This window comes from Brassica oleracea, chromosome C9 (genome assembly GCF_000695525.1).
Source record: "Brassica oleracea var. oleracea cultivar TO1000 chromosome C9, BOL, whole genome shotgun sequence".
Lineage (NCBI taxonomy): Eukaryota > Viridiplantae > Streptophyta > Magnoliopsida > Brassicales > Brassicaceae > Brassica > Brassica oleracea.
This window is the reverse complement of record NC_027756.1, coordinates 28484908-28503921: the sequence shown is the minus strand read 5'-3', so window position 1 is coordinate 28503921 and position 19014 is coordinate 28484908. Positions and strand designations below refer to the sequence as shown.

Here is a 19014-nt window from a genome sequence, read left to right as displayed (position 1 = left end):
AACTGTTGCTACATCCGTTAGATAATACACTCCATCTCGTTCTTCACCGGCTCCAATCAGGCTCCTCGTGAAACGGTCCTGGACAATACACAAAGTGTCAGTAAACATCGCAAAACAATTCTTCAGTTGCTTAAGCAGTTTAGAAACAGAGATCAAAGAACAATTGAGATCTGGAACGTAAAGAACGTTTATAAGCGAAACTGTATCAGTGATAGGCAATACTCCCATACAGACAGAGTACGTTTTACTTCCATCCGCGAATCCTACTATACACGGAGATGTGTCAACAAGATCAACAAGCAGAGATAGATCCCCTGTCATGTGATGAGAAGCGCCAGTGTCGATGATAATATCTCCTGAGAACTTACCCGAAAGTTTGTCTTTTGTTGCATACTCTGTTTTTTCTTGAGCAAGCAAACTGATTGCCTTCCATTGATCAGTGGTGAGTTCTGGAAAGACGGAGGAATGAGACAAAGTCGCATGAGCTACATTCGCTAAAGCTTTTCCACGACCAGTAGCTGACCCCGAGCTGCCACGACAACCGCGACTGCTTCCTCTTCCACCATTACGAGCGCTTCGCTCGGTGACCCATTCAGGATACCCTGTTAGTTTCCAGCAGAAAGCTTTCTCATGTCCCGAGCGACCACAGTGAGAACAGAGTAACCGGTCTCTGTTTTTACTCCCAACGGGATCAACGCATAGTTCAGAACCAGTAACATCACCTCGTGTAGCGAAGCCAATAGCATCTGTCGATTCTCGTGAGTTTGCAGAAGTGAGTCTTTGCTCTTCTCTTATAACTCGAGAATACACTTGTTCCAGTTCTGGAGGGGGGTCTGCATCGATGATTGAAGTGATCACGTTTGCGAACCGTGATTCATCGAGACCCATGACAAACTGTTGTAATTTCTCCTCCTCTCTTTCTTTAGCGAACTTGGCTGAAGCACCGCAAGTACACACCGGAATAGGTTTGTATCTGTAGAGTTCATCCCACATTGTCGCCATCTTCCCGTAATAATCAATTACAGATTGACCATCTTAACGACAAGCTGCAAGTTGTGATCGAAGATGATGTACACGAACCTTGTTACCCACGGAAAATCGTTTCCTTAGGTTTTCCCATAACTCGTATGCACTTGTAAGAAACGAGACTGTAGATCGAACCCGAGGAGTAATCGAGGTTCGCAGCCATCCAATAACCATCGAATTCACCGATATCCAAGAATCCAACTCAGCTCCAGCAGTGTCGGGTTTGACAATCGAGCCATCAACGAACCCACTTTTCTTCTTGGCGCTAAGAGCGTTCAACATCTCAGAAGACCACTCATTATAGTTGTCTTCGGTTAACAAAACAGAAGTTATCATTGCCCCTGAATTATCATTAGGGTACAACGAATATGGTGTAACCACGCCAGAATCACCAGCATATTTTGTTACAGCTTCGTCTTTACTCATGATGGCGAGTATAAGACTTTTGATCAGAAAGCAAGCTCGAGCAGAAAAGAAGCTCTAACTTGGAGAGAAAGAAAAAGATAGAAAAGAAAACGGAGAAAGCAAAAATTAGGGTTTCAGGATTTTGTGTTATGATACCATGTAAAATAAACTTGATATGTTTTCTTATTGATCTTAAACTTGTACAAAAGATATATATACATTCCGTACGACGGTTTAACCATAAACCCTATCGGGCTTTACTAACACAGCCCAATAAAATCGGACAATATGAAAACTAATTTATGAAAATAATTGTAAAACTTCGATTATGGGGATATATCAGTTGTCGATGGATTTTTGTTTCATTATGGATCCTGCAGAATTTGGAATAACTCTATTATTTCTATTTATTGTTGTTACTTTGAAGTTAGATAAATACCTTTTTTATGATTTTGACATATCTAATCTATTAAAACTGAAGTACACATTAAAAATAACCCTAAATTTTTCTAAATATTTAAAACTGAATGCCACTGGTCTTAAATTTGTAATTGTAATTAATCCAATATTAACCATATATTTGAAAAAAATATAAACAGAATCAATATAAACAAATTTGTTAAGAAACAATAACTCCTGATTTTGCTCTTCTTTACTTGTAAGATATATTAATAACATTATTTTTGGAAACAGTTCGGATTTTTTTTAGTTAAAGGAAGAAATAAACATATATATTAATATATATGTTCAATGGATATATATTAATAACATTACCTACGACCCATCTATGAGAAGAAACATTTTTATATATATATATAGATTTATGAATAAGCAAATGGAATTTTATACAAATAATTTAAAATCAAAAGCATGACCTTTTTCATCATCAGCCCCTAATTTCACAAACATCTTTTAACAAAAACCAGAAATGAGCTATTCTATAACCAAAATAAAAAACCCTGAAATGAACTATTATAGTTCATATCTAATATATAATATTAAATTCATTATCTTTAAAAACATTATAGTAGTTTTATACACATAAGTAGATTTTGTATAATACATATTTCTATTTTACAAACATATATAATTAACATAAAATTTATACACGTAATTAGATTACAAATATTTTGAAACACACAATTCTACAATGTACTGATATTTATATCTTATTCTAATTAAATTTTAAAATTAACAAACAAATCTCACGCCAGAATCAACAAACGTGCACGCCTAAACAAATTAGTGAACAAAAAAATTAAACCGGTCACCAGACATACATATGCCTAAACAAATTATTGAACAAACGACGGGTTAATAAACTATCAACAACAAAAATTATCCCGCGCTTTTAAAGCGCGGGTCAAAATCTAGTAACCGTTTAATGTAAGAGTTAAGTTGCATTTAGTTTGAAAGGTTTGAAACTTTTATTTGTTTGCTACGACTAAATGAATCAAGAAATCGTTATTCTTAGATATTGCTAGAATAAATAAAAGTCTTTCCTTATCTTTTAGCTTCTGTTTCATCACTATCTCTTTTTGGTCTTTATCAACAACAATTATCCTTTTTAGGTACCAAGCAGGGGCGGAGCCAGCACCTTATCCAAGTCATTTGAAATGTAGTGATGATGCATCTATCACCCCCCATCGTACCATTGTAAAACCCATGGTGAATCTTCACATTAGATGCAAGAGATGAGAGGATGTTTTCGCGGTTAATAGCATATTTACTATCTTCTCCAAAAGACCCAGTGCCACTGCATCGCTGTGAAGAAACAACAGCAATTATGCTACTGAGGACGAACAAGAAGATCAATAAGGAAATCTTCTTGGCCATTCTCAATGCTTTGGGTTAGTATATGCATGGCATTTACACTTTGTATCGTTTTAATAGCAGTTGAGTTCTCTCTACAAGTTGCAAAACTTAATTGTCAGTGGCAATATTAAAGCTGAATCAAACGATAGACAAAATCAGAGAGCCAATCATAGCACATACCTGATGTGTTTATGTTAATAAAAATACTGTTGATGTTTCAAATATGTTTACGATGTGAGCTGCACCCAGACCCCCACGATGTTTGTTTAATGGTTCTCCTGAACTTCACACAACGAAGCAGGTGAAGAGAGAGAGAGAGAGAGAGAGAGAGGATCATATGAGGTATAGGTTATAGCATGGTTTCGTTAATATAGAAAGTCTCAATCCTTTTTAGTCAAATCAATGATTCAGTCTAGCCAATAGATTTACAATAACAGTACTTTGATACCTTCAATAGACATTCTTATTATTTTTTTCAGCAAATTGAGCAATCTCAACAACTAATATATATAATACTTTGACACCATCAATATATTTTCTTATTGCTACTAAACATAAAAACAATTTTTTTTGCCTGAGGCATTGTTGACAGAATCATTCAACTTGACTAAACAAAAGAAACAATATCATTGTCGGCACTCACTTTCAAAACCTACCATGTGTTGAAAATAGCGCCTCAAGTGGTGAAGCGATAAGGAAGAACAATCTAGCCTAGGCCAACGCTAGGGTCGCGTCCCTAGACAAGGTTAGTAAAATCTGAAATATGATGTTTCTGACATCATTGTAAATATGTTTTTAAAGGCTTTTCAGTTTTCTATTGAATCTGTATAGTTTTTTTTTAATCATTTCAGATCCGGAGCAGGTTGTAGAGCGAAAGAGAGTGCATGAAAAAAGATGTCATAATTGGAGTGTTTACTGCGGAACAGGCATGCGGGGCAGTTTGACGGTTGATCCCACAAGGAGCAGCCGGGTGATTGCTCTCGATATTTAATAAAACCTTCAAAATATTTCGGGGTTATCCCTAACTGCCCTATCTTCTCATCTATTCTAGTGGTCCCTCCATATAAAAGACGCCTTCTATCTTTACTTTTTTACGCTAGTTTTTGGCAAAAAACCTTAGACTCGATTTTTAGCGAATTGTAACTTGTAAGGGAGACGGTTCCATTCTCTCGTCTAGAGAAGATTATCCTGAACCGTCTTCGTTTCTATTTTGTTTTACATGCAATATTATCAGAAATCATGTCTTTGGTCTCTTGTGTTATGGCTGAGTACTCGGATGGTTGATCTAGGGTGCTAAAGTGCTAGTTCACAAGCTAAATACAAATAGGTTAATGATTTAATAGTCTTCATTCATATCATACTTAATGCTTGTGCTAATCCGATCACCTAGCATTCGATCCTAGGTTAATTTATGCATCAAAAGTGACATAAATTGCTAGATATAGTATGAATGAGCATCGCATCCCTAGCCACGTGAAAGTAAATGTTAGGGTATTTATGTGAACAGATCGGACTTGTACGCTAAGGAAGCGACATCATAGGCGCTGAGTGTGATGGGTGAAATGAGCAACTACACGACAGTGTATTGTTCTAATGGCGAGTTCCGAAATCTAGACTTGTCCTGATTTGAACCTGAATAGTTGTTTTGCTTGCGAGTGAAGTCACTCGAGTTAACCACCCTAGGTTGACTTCTCTTTAATTCGAAGGGTCTAACTGGTGACCAAGGAATGAAAGGGAATAATGCATTTCTTATTATTCCTAATTTTTTTATACGGAATAGTTTTTCCTTTTTAATCTTTCTCATTCCTTTTATTCTAGAGGAATATAGAACAAATTTGTTCATCACTAAAATTGATAAGGAATAATCTTCTTTTTCATTCCTATAATTTTATTCTTCTTCATTTATTCCCTACTTATTCATAATGTTCCTATAGTGATCACCAGTTAGACCCGAAATCTCAATTGAATCATGTTACTTATTTCTTACGTTACCTTGAATTCAAAACACCATTATTGTTTTAGCTAAATATTGATCCAATAAGATATAGTGTAAACGGGTCCTCTGGAATTGAACCTTAAAATATTACAACAACACTATTAACTTGACACATGTTAACACCATTTTACGGCCATAAAACCATGCTAACATGCACCCTCCACAGGCACAAATTGCAGAAGAAACACAGGCCTTAAGCTTGGGTAATATTTGTATGGTAGATGGTTCATGGACCTCCACAAATCAGTTCAGTGGAATTGGATGGGTCTGGAAGGATAGCATGGAAAAGATCCAACTAATGGGGACACGGAACTTAAGGAGGCGTGAGACAGCACTACACTCGGGACTGGAAGCACTAAGATGGGCAATGGAGAGCATGTTACAGCATTCGGCATGTCAGAGATTTGTGACAGATTGCAAGGACCTGATTGCAATGATAACATACCCACAAGCTTGGCCAAACTTCTCAACTAAGCTAGAGGTCATTCAAATTCTCCAGATGTGTTTTTCGAACTTCAAGATCAGCTACATCCCAAGGATGCAAAATGTAATTGCTGATTCGTTGGCTAGGAATGCATGTTCTTTTCATAGATCTCTTTGTTTCATTGGTTGTTCTATTCCGGTCTGGTTATCCGGACCACCTCAAGTTTGAGTAATAAAATAGCCGTTTGCTGCCAAAAAAAAAAAAATAGCCGAATTTTTTTTTTAAATAGAGAAATAGTCGAACAATAAACCAATCCAAACAAAGTTACAAAATCAAATTGGTTAGGTTTTAGTTTTACACACCTATCCTTGACAGTGTAACATGGTTCCATGATCTCAAGCTTAGCAGCAAACCATGCAACAAACCCTTGACTATATTGTTTAAGTACACCATCAGAGTCTATGAACTTTATGAACTTTGCAAATAGGTTTAAGTCTATAATTAAGTTTTTTTAGCATACCATACAATTAATTGAGAACACCCAGTGAAAACATTATAATTTGATTGACTCTAGCATGTGACATGGCTAAGATGACATATATTAATGATTCAAATGTGATTCAATGCCGTTTAGGACAAATCTCTCCAAACTTGCTGACATGACTAATGCGGGATTACCTTTCCTAAAATGTTCTTAATCAATGGTAGAGAAATTTGGAATGTGATAGGATCATATATCAAGATTGACGATTAGATCAAGATTTAATTACAACATCAGAGGAGAACGATCTTCATTTGAATTTTCATTGCAATCGGACATTTACTGGTTAATAAGGTTGGTAATGTCATTATACATAATACTTATTACACCGAGAATATCACGTCGGCGTCACTAAACTGGCCATGGAGCTAATTTTTAAATGTTTGGTTAACATACAGTCCAGTTTTCCTAAACCAAAAGAGACAACTAAAGAAACATAAAATGTAATGAAAAATAATATAACCTTCACCTGCTAAAGAAAAAAATATAATAATATCATCTTCAACGAGGATCTAACTCTGTGACCGATGCATCATTGATAGAACAAGCAATTGGTTTTCCAAACGAATCCGAGCCCTCAGCTTCTAAATCTTGGTCCCGACTACTTCGGAAGAAAAATCCAGGTGCATGAGGCACTTGTAATGTGACTGTGCTACTAGTTAGCAGCAAAATGATTTTAGACATCGTAGGACGATCACCAGGATCTTCTTGAACACATAAAAGTGCGATATGAATGCATCTTGTAACTTCATTTCTCTGATAACTGTCCCTATAAGAGGAGTCTACTAGTTCTAAAGCCGAACCTTTTCTCCATAGTCTCCATGCCTAACATTAATATATGACTGTAAAAAATAATCCATCATATGTGATTCTAATGCTAAAAGAGAGAATAAAAAAAATGTATACTAACATGTGTGACTAAATTGCTGGCAGATCCATCTGTTTGGTTGAAGCTACTATTTATCTTGCCACTTATTATTTCAAGAACAAGGACTCCAAAGCTGTAGACATCAGATTTCATGGAGAATCGACCGTGCATGGCATACTCAGGAGCCATGTAACCGCTGAAAATGAAAATTGAGAATAATGTTTACACTATATAAGTGACGGTTAAGTGGTTTCATTAGGGTTAGAACATATCTTACAAGGTTCCAGCTATCTTGCTAGTGTTGGCACGAGTTTGCTCCATCCCGAAAATCCTTGCCATGCCAAAATCCGCTATTTTCGGGTTCATATCATTGTCTAGAAGAATGTTGCTAGCTTTGAGATCACGGTGTATGATTGTGAGCCTTGAATCTTGATGAAGATAGAGAATCCCTCGCGCAACCCCTCTAATGACATTGTACCGTCTTGTCCAATCCAGCTGTCGTCGCTTTATTGGATCTGCGCATTTGACGATATAGATAAGAATTTAGGTTATAATATGATAACAAGATAAATACCAAGAAAATTATAGATTATAAACAAACCAAAGAGGAAATAATCAAGACTCTTGTTAGGAACAAACTCGTAGACAAGTATTTGTTCATCTCCTTCCACGCAAAACCCAAGAAGCCTAACAAGATTTCTATGCTGAAGCTTTGCCAAAACGACAACTTCGTTCCTGAACTCTTGTGTGCCTTGTCCTGAATTTCTAGACAATCTCTTCACCGCAACTTCAGCTCCATTTGGTAATTTTCCCTACAAATATACACATCAATGGCTTCTTAGCCTCCATGAAAAAAAAATCAAGCAGTCATAGAAATATACAGAGGTTTAAATAATACCTTGTAAACTTCACCAAATCCACCTTGACCGACTTTGTTGCTCCTAGAAAATTTGTTAGTAGCGGCCTCAATTGTCTTGAAATCAATTTGTAATGAATGTGGACGTGTAATGTCATCATCAGCTGCAACAATAGATGCATGGTGTTATGAGAATTTTATATGTATAATCTGTTTCAAAATGGGAAAAGGTGAAAAGCAGCTCACTTTCAAGCTTAAGTGTTTTGTATGACTGCCTTCTCTTCAAAACAACCAATACTAAAGCTACCAGCGCCACAAATATGACCGCGGATACAACGATCACCACTATAACTCCTGTAGAAATCGCTTTACCATCTGGAGGAGGATGGGGAGGTGATGTTGTGGGTTGTAAATCTTGAGAGATTTGAGGAGGAGGGGACGATGCTATATCATCAAATGCTTCGAGATACGGATAAGGATCAAACCGGAAAAAGCAAACAGGTCTCCTAATGCTACCCCCTTGCTTCCCCCAGCAACAACCTTGGTAGCTACGAACATTTGCTTGAAGACAAGCATTGCAATCAACAGAAGAAATCCCCGGAATACATTGCATCAATGCGTATATTGTCCGGAAACCGGACAAAGGAGCTGTACTCGCTGCGTAATGTCGGCCCGCAAGCGACCCGGGAGTTGTCGAGGAAGCTGCTGATATCACACGCGACATTAAACCCTCCCATGTTCGGTTATACTCCGCAAGATCTCCAGTGATATCTAAATTTAAAAACTCTGCTTGGTTCGGCTCTAGATCGATCTGGTTAAAAAACCAGCGGTTTGAGTACCGGACGAAACAGAGCGTCTTGTCGGCTCTCCAGTTCCATGAATTGGTCTGGTTCGGACATTTGTCTAGTAAAGTAACGGACGCAGGTTGGATACAATCGGAGCAGGCCGTTGGATCAGCCCCTGGGATGCATAGGCCTAAAACGTAGATCCTCCCAGGGCCCTCACCGACAGAGACGTTGTAGTAGCCGTCTCGAGAACTGACGTTCGAAGCAAGAGTTGAGAGAACGAGACGACGGTTTGTATCGTAAGTACTGTTTGGTCTGAAAAACAATGAGTCTCCACATCTTTGTTGCGCAGAGACAAAGCCGCAGCTGAAGACAAGGACAAAACAGAGGATTGACAAGAAATTGCTCATATTACATGAGACTGACTTTGCTCTGCCTACTTGTTGCAGTCTTGCATTGCAGATCTTGGAAGCTGAATCTAAAATAAGACAAACTTTGATTAATACTGTAGTTGTTGATCTGGTCAAAAGCTATGCGTGTTTAGAATTTTCTTTTAGTAGTTGAGTCAAGAATTTAATTCAAGTCAACTCAATAAATGTTTTGGATTTATATTTTGTAGCGCGTTGACGTGAGTGAAGGAACGGACTTGCTGCTGGATTGGCCCGGCTCGGATCCATACGTTAAATGGTCTAAATTGGGTCCGTTCCTGAAGAAAAAGCCAGGTGGCCGAGGCACAGGTAGAATAATATAGCTATTGGTAAGCATTTGAAAGATTGTAGACATTTCTGGTCGATCTGCCGTCTGCGGGAGATTCTTGAACACATAACAGTCCAATATGGATGCATCTAATGACTTCATCCTTCTCGTAGCTTTCCCCAATAGCGGGATCAATGGTATCTAAGGGTGATTCATTGTTCCAAAGCCTCCAAGCCTGCCAAGTAACTCATAGTCAGAATGAAAACCCTTGATGACCATAACTAAAAGGAAGTAGGATTTTGATTCGGGGTTTTCTCACATGTGTAACCAAATTTCCACCAGAATCATCGACTTGATAAAAGCTGCTGTTCTTCTTGCCGCAAACAATCTCCAAAACCAATACTCCAAAGCTATAGACATCAGATTTGGTAGAGTATTGGCCATGTGTCACATACTCTGGAGGCATGTAACTGCTGCAAATATAGCATGAATATGTTAACGTTTAAATAAAAACAAATATGATTAACCAAACTTAAGTAGAATACTAACAAGGTTCCAACGACTCTTCCTGTCATGTCCTCCGTTTGGTCCACTCTGAAATTCCTTGCCATTCCAAAATCCGCTATTTTAGGGTTTATATGCTCATCTAAAAGAATGTTACTTGCTTTGATGTCACGGTGAATGATGGTGAGCCTTGAGTCTTGATGAAGATAGAGAAGCCCTCGTGTAATCCCACCAATGATGTTGTACCGACTTTTCCAGTCTAGCTGACTCTTCTTTGTTGGGTCTACATTAGAAGAAGATTTTAAGAAAAAAAAAAATTTGCTTAGAAGAACATAAATAAAATATAGCGTTCTTGTTTATTATTAAAGAGGAAATAATAAAGGCTCTGGTTGGGAACGAACTCGTAGACAAGTATCTGTTCATCTCCTTCCACGCAAAACCCTAGAAGCCTAACAAGGTTCTTGTGCTGAAGCTTAGCCACGATCACAACCTCGTTCTTGAACTCTTGTGTGCCTTGCCCTGAATTTCGCAATAGGCGCTTCACCGCAACTTCAGTTCCATCTAATAATGTTCCCTACAGATTTTTACATGAATAGCTTCTTAGTTCTTAGATTTCATGACAAATCAAGTACTCATAGGTAAGCATAGAGCTCTTGTATACGTACCTTGTAAACTTCACCAAATCCACCTTGACCTAACTTGTTGTTCCTTGAAAATCCATCTGTTGCCGCTTCGATTGTCCCAAAATCAAATTGCAGGGACTGTGGACTTGTCATGTCATCATCAGCTGCAGTAACATCTGTATGGTCACTATTATGTATTCCAAAAAGAATTGTGAGAATGGTAAAAAGGCTAAAAGTGTAACTCACTTTGAGGTTTTAATGTTTTGTATGATTGTTTTTTCTTCCAAATAAATAATCCTAAAATGACCAGCACCACAAATATAACTGTGGAGACGACAATCCCCACAATGGCTCCAGTAGTAAGAGGAGGTGGAGTAGGAGGAGAAAGAATCGGCCCGGGTTGAGATTCTTGGGTAGGTGCAGATGGCGTATCATTAAAGGCACCAAAATATGCATAACCATCCCACAGGAAATAGCACACCGGTTTGCGAATGGTTCCACCCATAAACCCATTGCAGCAATTCTGGTAGTCTCTCAGACTATCTCGAACACAGATTTCACATTGCTTAGAGGATAACCCCGGAATACACTGCATCAGCGCGTATATACGTTCAGAACCTATCAGAGGGGACATATCCGCCAGGTAATGAGTTTTGTTAAGATATACTCTCAATCCCCTTGATTGATACAACATTAACTACTCTGTAAATGCACAATATATTATTTCCTTATGCTCTGCTCTCGATCATGTATATATGTCTATGTTCAGTCTATCAATAAGATCATCTTCCATATTCAACATGGTATCAGAGCATTGATTCCTTGACCTAAAATTTTTTTTTTTCTCTGCGCCTCCATCTTCTTCTCTTCTTCTCTCCCGCTCCTTTCTCTGTATCTATGTTTCTTCATTCCTTGATTCTCTGAGACATCATGAACACTGAAAGCTCTGCATCCATTGAACAGACCTCTGTTTTCAATGTTCGAAACCCTCAAAGTACGTTGCTCTCGGTGAACATGTCGAGTGTCACCAAACTCACCAACGTCAACTATCTTATGTGGAGTAAGCAAGTCACGGCTTTACCCGAAGGTCATGAACTACATTCGTTCCTTACTGACACTGATCAAGCTCCTCCACAAATGATCACCGTGGAAGGCCAAGCTACGCCGAACCCTGCCTTCGCTGCCTGGAGACGTCAAGATGGCCTCCTGTTCAGCGCCATGATCGGAGCCATCTCCCTTCTGGTTCAATCCATCGTCTCCAGCGCCACAACTTCAGCTGAGATCTGGAGCCTCCTCGCTACTGCCTTTGGAAATCCGACACGAGGTCACATCCGCCAGCTCAAACATCAAATCAAAAGTTGTACCAAGGGCACCAAAACCATCTCAGAATACCTGTGCATCATCAAAGCCAAGGTTGACGATTTGGCTCTGCTTGGGAAACCGATGGATCCTGAAGATCTAATTGAACAAATCCTCGCTGGACTTGGTGAAGAGTACAAGCCTGAGATTGATGCCATTAATGGCAGAGATCATTTCATCTCCTTCGCTGAGCTACATGAGCGGTTACTTAACCGTGAAGCTATGCTTCTGTGCACCGAAACTCCTCAAGAAACACCTATCGTGGCTAATGCAACTGATACTCGATCATGGAGATCCAACAACAACCAGCAAGGACGTAGCAATCAAAACTCTCGTCCCCACAACAACAACAACAATCGCCAGTACCAAAACAATCAACAACGTGGAGGAAGAGGACAGTATCAAGGTCGGTGCCAAGCGTGTGGTGTTCATGGCCATAGTGCCAAGTTTTGCCCTGAGTTTCGTATTGTACGTGGGTCTCAAGGAACTCAACAATGGCAATCCTCTCCCAACCCACAGCAGTGGCAGTTTGCCACACAACCATGGCAGCCAAGAGCTAATCCAGCAATTCTTTCCGACTCCTCAACTTGGCTGCTGGACTCCGGAGCCTCACACCACATGACCTCTGATCTCAGCAATCTCTCTCTCCACGCACCTTACAATGGCAGTGACGATGTGATGCTTGGAGACGGCTCGGGTCTCCAGATATCACACACCGGTTCTTTCTCTATTCCCACTTACACTCGTCCCTTCTTTATTAACAAAGTTCTATGTGTTCCTTCACTTGCAAAAAATCTCATATCTGTTTTTCAACTTTGCTCAACTAACGGCGTTTCTGTGACCTTTACTCCAACTTATTATCAGGTGAGAGACCTCCAAACGGGAACCCTTTGGGTGGACGTCAAGCCTAAAGATGGAACATACGAGTGGCCAACTCCGAGTTCCTCCCATCGTCCATCTCTTGCGTTTGCTTCCACCATCAAAACCACTCTCTCAGATTGGCATTCTCGTTTAGGCCATCCGGCTGTTCCTATCTTAAAACATATTGTTTCTGCTTTTCATTTACCAGTTTCATCAAACGCTTTATTAGACAAGCCTTGCAATGCTTGTTCTATCAATAAGATGCACAAGTTACCGTTTTCTACTTCAACTTTGCAATCTAATCATCCTCTTGATATTGTTTTTTCTGATGTGTGGACTTCACCAATAATTTCAGTAGATGGTTTCAAATATTATGTTATCTTCGTGGATCATTTCACAAGATACACATGGATTTATCCCTTGAAACAAAAGTCTCAGGTTTTTGAAGTTTTTTCAAAATTTCGATCTCTAGTTGAAAATCGATTTCAGTTCAAACTTAAGACCTTGTACACTGAAAATGGTGGTGAGTACATTTTTTCGAGTTTTCTAGCTAGTCATGGTATTTCTCATTTTACAACTCCACCTCACACCCCTGAGCACAATGGACTAGCTGAGCGACGCCACATACATATAGTCGAAACAGGCTTAGCTCTACTGTCTCATGCTTCAGTGCCTCGGTCATATTGGACTTATGCATTTGCAGCTGCAGTATACTTAATTAACCGTATGCCTACACCTCTACTTCAACTCACGTCGCCATTTCAAATTCTGTTTTCTCAGACTCCAAACTTTGAAAAATTAAAAGTTTTTGGCTGCTTGTGTTTCCCCTGGCTCAGGCCATATGCATCTAACAAACTTGATGCTCGCTCAACACCTTGTGTGTTCTTAGGATACTCTATTACACAGAGCGCTTATTTTTGTCTTGATCGTACTAACTCGAGGATTTATACCTCACGTCATGTGTTGTTTCATGAAAATGTTTTTCCCTTTAGTGTTGCAGGAAATCTCACATCAAATGGGCCAGCACAAGTAGAGGAGACACCTGCTAGGCCGTCAACCGTAACGCCTACTCAGAGATATCAACCACCAGTGCAATCAACACAACCCATCCCTGCTCCAGCAACTACCAATCCAGTTCCTGCTCCTACTGCAGTACCTGATGCGATTTCTCCTACTACAATACCTTCAACAACAAATGTTGCAGCAACTTCAGCGACTCAACAAACTGAAGCACCACAACAACTTGCAGCACCACAACAGCCACCCCCACGCATAAGCACTAGAACCCGCAAGCCTGTTAACAAGCTCAACCTTCACGCCACTGTCCAACAGCCAACGGAGACAATACCTACATCAGTTGCACAAGCTCTCAAAGATCCTCGGTGGAGAGCTGCAATGCAGGCTGAGATAGATTCTTTATTTCGAAATAAAACTTATACTCTGGTCACTCCTGAAATGGCTTCTAATATTGTTGGATGCAGGTGGATCTTCACAATTAAAAGACTACCAAATGGAGCGGTTGACATATTCAAAGCGCGTCTTGTAGCTAAGGGGTTTCATCAAAGGCCGGGAATCGATTTCCATGACACTTTCAGTCCAGTTGTAAAGCCTACAACAATCAGACAAGTTCTTAGTATTGCTGTCTCATGCCAGTGGCCTCTTAGACAACTGGATATCAACAATGCCTTTTTGCAAGGCAAGCTTGAGGATGATGTGTTCATGACTCAACCACCGGGTTTCCAAGATCCATCAAACCCCACGGCGGTGTGTAAACTACACAAAGCAATATATGGGCTCAAGCAAGCTCCTAGGGCTTGGTACAATGAGCTCAAGACATTTCTCCTTCAGTCCGGGTTCAAAAATTCATTAGCTGATGCATCTCTCTTCGTCTACAATCACAACAACACCATCCTCTACATGCTCGTCTACGTTGACGACTTGATCATCACAGGAAGCCACACTGATATCCTAAATAAATTCATTCAATCTCTCTCTGCTCGTTTCTATCTTAAAGACTTTGGTTTTTTTTTTTGAAACACAACTTTCTTAAAACATAACTTCATGAACTACAAAGACAAGAGGAAATTAAACATCCTCTTAGAAACAAACAATAAACTACAAGGAGAAATGAAATCAAACAGGGTAAATCTTCATATGAAAAAGACAGCGGATTCAAGACAATGCTTGAATGCGCCTGGAGAACCTTCACGACAAAGTCGGACAGCTGAGAAATAGTCACAAGTGACGTTGAGGGACAACCCCCACCAACGAGAAGAACCAGAGTAATCTCAATTGCACCTTCTGGCCCCGTACAGACCGCTACACAAGGTGACAAACCGGTGAGTGAGTTGAAACAAAAGCTCGGGATAGAACCCAAGAGGACATCTCCATTCATTGAAGGAAGGTATGGTGGTGAAATACTCTCCTCATTAGAGGAGGATGATGACAAATTCTTCCTAAAGAAGTGATATTGCAATAATCTCAGATTATAAACCCCTATGAACCCATGGGAAATCTTCAAATTATCCAAAGAATTCAGACCAACAGCTAAATATCTCACGTCTTGAACTGATAGTCTGGCCTTTAGAATCTTGATAATTTGGTTATAAGCTTCAGCAAAAGAGTTGGGCCAGGCCCACTTACGTATAGATCTCAGTTCAGAAGCAAAGGCATACGCCGGGAAGTTACGAGACGTCATGGATCTCGGTTGAAGGTCGGAGATGGTACGTATGACGTCGACTGAGAGATATATGGCACTCGCCGGCGGAGAGACAAGTTTACTGAGGTAAGCTGGGTTACCATCGAAGCCGGATGGCGAAGGAGACGGTCAGTGAAGGTAAGCTGAGCCGCGGTTGAGAAGAGGGCACACAGGGGAAGATGACAACACATTTAGAGGCGAGGAAAGTGAAGAGCTTCGGATTAGATCTGGATCGAGGCTTGAGTTATCGTGGATTCTGGCATCGTATAAGTGAAAAAGAGCAACACCCAGTTGATTTGTTGTCTCACTTCCCGGTGGCGGAAAGCGAGAGTTTGTACGTTGAGATCTGAACTCCATGAGCAATTGAAGAGCAAGGACAAAGTTGACGGTGTGGCTTGTCCGTCGACAGCCAGAGAGAGGTTCACCGGAAAACGTTCCCGTGAACCAGAGTACAACGGTGGTGAGAGAACCCTCTCGACTCATTGTTGGGGAGGAGACCCACCAAAGAGGAGGCGCCGTCAGGAGAACTGCAGTGAAGACGACGAACCAAAGCTCTTGTCTCCATTGAAAGCTCCGCTGGGAACCCCTTTCTCCAGTTAACAAAACGCTACGACTCCGCAGCACACGAGAAATGAAACGAGAAACGAGCAAAGAGATGAAGACAGAGGACAACATTGTTGGGAATGGCCAGCGCCGGCGAGAAAACGCGTCGCCGGCGCCGGAGCGCATTGAATCACAGAGTACCTCGAGCCCCGTGCCTGGGAGCGTTAGAGCGTTAGGGTTTTTTTTTAAAGACTTTGGTTTACTATCTTATTTTTTAGGCATGGAAGGTCAACGTAACTCACAAGGCCTGTACCTAACACAAACTCGTTATATTGCAGATCTTCTTCACAAGACAAAGATGTCGGATGCGAAGCCGATGCCTACCCCAATATGCTCCTCAACGACACTAACACTTCAGAGTGGTGACCCACTACCATCAGGAACAGAGTATCGGGCCGTCATTGGAAGTCTCCAATATTTATCACTCACCCGACCAGACATTGCCTACGCCGTCAACAAACTCTCACAGTTCATGCACCTTTCCCGCACTGACCAATGGGCCGCTGCAAAGCGGATATTGCGTTACTTGGCAGGCACTCCGCACAAAGGCATATTCTTCTCATCACAAAACACACCATCTCTCCACGCATTCACCGACGCCGACTGGGCAGGGAATCGATCAGCCCCAGGGATGCATAGGCCTAAAACGTAGATCCTCCCAGGGCCTTCACCAACAGAGACGTTGTAGTAGCCGTCTCGAGAACTGACGTTGGAAGCAAGAGTTGAGAGAACGAGACGACGGTTTATATCGTAAGTACTATTTGGTCTGAAAATCAGTGAGTCTCCACATCTTGGTGCTGCAGACACATAGCCGAAGCTAACGGCTAGGGCGTAACAGAGGATTGAAAACACATTACTACGAGACATTTTATTTTTAAGAGATTATATTTGCACCAATAGTCAGATACTTTTTCTTGCAGATCTTGGAAGTTGAATTTAAATAAGACAGTTTGATACTAAGATTTAAGTAACGTTGATTTCGTCAAAACAGCATGCGTGTTTACAATTTTCGCAAAGAAGTTGTACAAACATAAATACACAAGTCAATTCGGTACAGGGTAGGATAATTTAATATACACAAGTCAATTCGATAGGTCAATGATGAAAGTGATCACACGCTAACATTGACCAATTCTCAGCTCTTCTAGGAGCTATCTGAGACCAACATGTTAAGTTAGAGAATTCATTCTTACTGAAAAAAAGATATGGTTTGGTCCTGAGAAAAACTTGCCCTAGACACTCAGTAGAACCTGCTTTACTAATTTGTAACATATCACGAGATCTCACCTTTGAATGTATCGCTTGTTTCATAAGTAATGTTGCGTCTGAAATACTGCGAGTCCCCGTACCTTTTTGCTAAAATCGGAAGCTAATCGCGAGGATAAAACAGAGAATCATCTGACAAGATATTGTTTTAGAGCACCTTTTTATTTTGTGTGTAGTGATTTTATGTTGATCGGACGGATACTTGTTTCAGAACTTTGGGGTCTGGAACAAAGTTCTGAAACGGAATCTAATCATAGTTCGATTACGTTGATTTGGTAAAAAGATTGGAGTACTCTTTACTTAGGTTAGGTAAGTCAAGCATTACTATTACACAAGTTAACGTGATTTTGTTAACTATCTAAACTATTAAAACTGAAGTACAAATAAATCTTAACCCTAAGTTTTCCTCAATAATTACTATCCATTGCCATTGACCTTATAAATAGCAATTTCTATAAAAATTGTTACGAAATTGCCTAATATTTAGCTACCTAATAAATTTAGAAGATATGCAATCCTTCATTTAATATAAATCAAAATAAAAAATTCAATTTTGCAATCCATAAAAAAACTATAAAATAGATTAAGTTATCAGATTAATTTATTGGTTTATTGAAAATTAAATTAATAAAAATCGTTTAAATTTTTAGAATAATAAAAATAACTCAGTTATATTTAATTAATTAGTCTCTTCTAATTTAATTAGTCCAAGAATGTATGTATTTAATTTTAAACGTTTACAAAAGTAAATACTCCGTGCGGACGCACGGATCAAGATCTAGTATATATTAAAGCGAAACTTTTTTGATAGACTTTAAAAACCGGAGTTGCGTGTCGTACGCGGAGAGGACCGAGTGGTGCTATACTTGCTGTCGCTGAGGTCACACTGCCGAGTGCACATGAACGGCCCAACCCAAACTAAGGCCCTAATCAAACTAAAAAATAATGTGCCCAAAAAAAAATCTTAGGGACAGGACGAATCAGATATCCATAGTATTTTAGGATATTTCAGATTCGGATTCGGATTCAGGCCTTTCGGATATCCAGGGTTCGGATATCCAGACTAAAATCCAAATATCTACGGATATCCGGATTCAGACTTTAAAGAAAAAGGTTTAAAATTTAAAATTAAATTAAAAACTAACTAATTAATGTTGTAAAAGTAATAGAAAAGTCTATTTTTATTCATAACATAGATGTTCCTTATATAGGAGATTACACCGTCATAGATAAATGGAAAGATTACAAATCATAATCTCTTGTTTATGAGCCATCCACAATCTGGTTCATAACACTCCCCCTTGGATGCTATAACCATTTAGAGCTTGTAATGTGTTTTAATGTTGTCTCATTAAAACCTTACCAGGAAAACCCAATTGGGACAAAACCATAGTGAAGGAAAAAGAGTACAACACACATTACTCCCCCTGATTTGGACATTACTGAAGGTCCCTTGGACCTCTCCAATTTTTTTGCAATCCGTGGGTGATGAAGATCTTGGACAGAATATGTTTTGTCCTCGAACATGATAGTTGGTTCTTCTTTACCATCGGCCATGCCACAATCTGATCGAACATATTAAGTCATCGACCTCAAATACACACACACGAAATCTTGGATGATGTTGCTGTGATATGCGTGTACCACCATGTGTAAAACATAACCTGTCTGAAAACAAATCAACAAAA

General features: G+C 39.6%; 3 protein-coding genes and 1 long non-coding RNA gene across 5 annotated transcripts in view; 1 reads left to right on the top strand and 3 right to left on the bottom strand.

Moving 5' to 3' along the window:
• Window positions 1–1002, bottom strand: part of LOC106314725 — a 9345-nt gene extending 8343 nt beyond the window's left edge. The window contains exons 1-2 of the mRNA XM_013752556.1: window positions 187–1002; window positions 4–78 (exon numbers count right to left, since the gene is read on the bottom strand). Coding sequence (XP_013608010.1) covers window positions 4–78; window positions 187–1002 — 891 coding nt within the window. The remainder of the gene's footprint in view (window positions 1–3; window positions 79–186) is intronic.
• Window positions 1003–2976: 1974 nt separating this feature from the next.
• LOC106317423 lies at window positions 2977–4395 on the top strand. Its single transcript, XR_001265127.1, has 3 exons — window positions 2977–3281; window positions 3839–3991; window positions 4098–4395. It is a non-coding gene; the product is annotated as an uncharacterized LOC106317423 (long non-coding RNA).
• A 2181-nt stretch (window positions 4396–6576) lies between these two features.
• On the bottom strand, window positions 6577–9234 carry LOC106315465 (putative cysteine-rich receptor-like protein kinase 32). 2 transcript variants are annotated; one of them, XM_013753200.1, is made up of 6 exons: window positions 8178–9234; window positions 7974–8095; window positions 7677–7887; window positions 7353–7590; window positions 7118–7271; window positions 6577–7032 (listed from the first exon to the last, which is right to left on the bottom strand). In XM_013753200.1, exons 1-6 carry the CDS (start codon window positions 9124–9126, stop codon window positions 6709–6711), a joined length of 1998 nt encoding a protein of 665 aa, XP_013608654.1. In that variant the 5' UTR covers window positions 9127–9234; the 3' UTR covers window positions 6577–6708. The 2 variants fall into 2 exon arrangements, with proteins under 2 accessions (XP_013608654.1, XP_013608655.1); XM_013753201.1 differs by having other exon boundaries at window positions 6750–7049.
• An 88-nt stretch (window positions 9235–9322) lies between these two features.
• LOC106314724 (putative cysteine-rich receptor-like protein kinase 32) lies at window positions 9323–17482 on the bottom strand. The gene is made up of 7 exons (XM_013752555.1): window positions 17348–17482; window positions 10786–11128; window positions 10582–10703; window positions 10281–10490; window positions 9962–10200; window positions 9798–9885; window positions 9323–9529 (listed from the first exon to the last, which is right to left on the bottom strand). Exons 1-7 carry the CDS (start codon window positions 17369–17371, stop codon window positions 9323–9325), a joined length of 1233 nt encoding a protein of 410 aa, XP_013608009.1. The 5' UTR covers window positions 17372–17482.
• Window positions 17483–19014: the final 1532 nt, after the last annotated feature.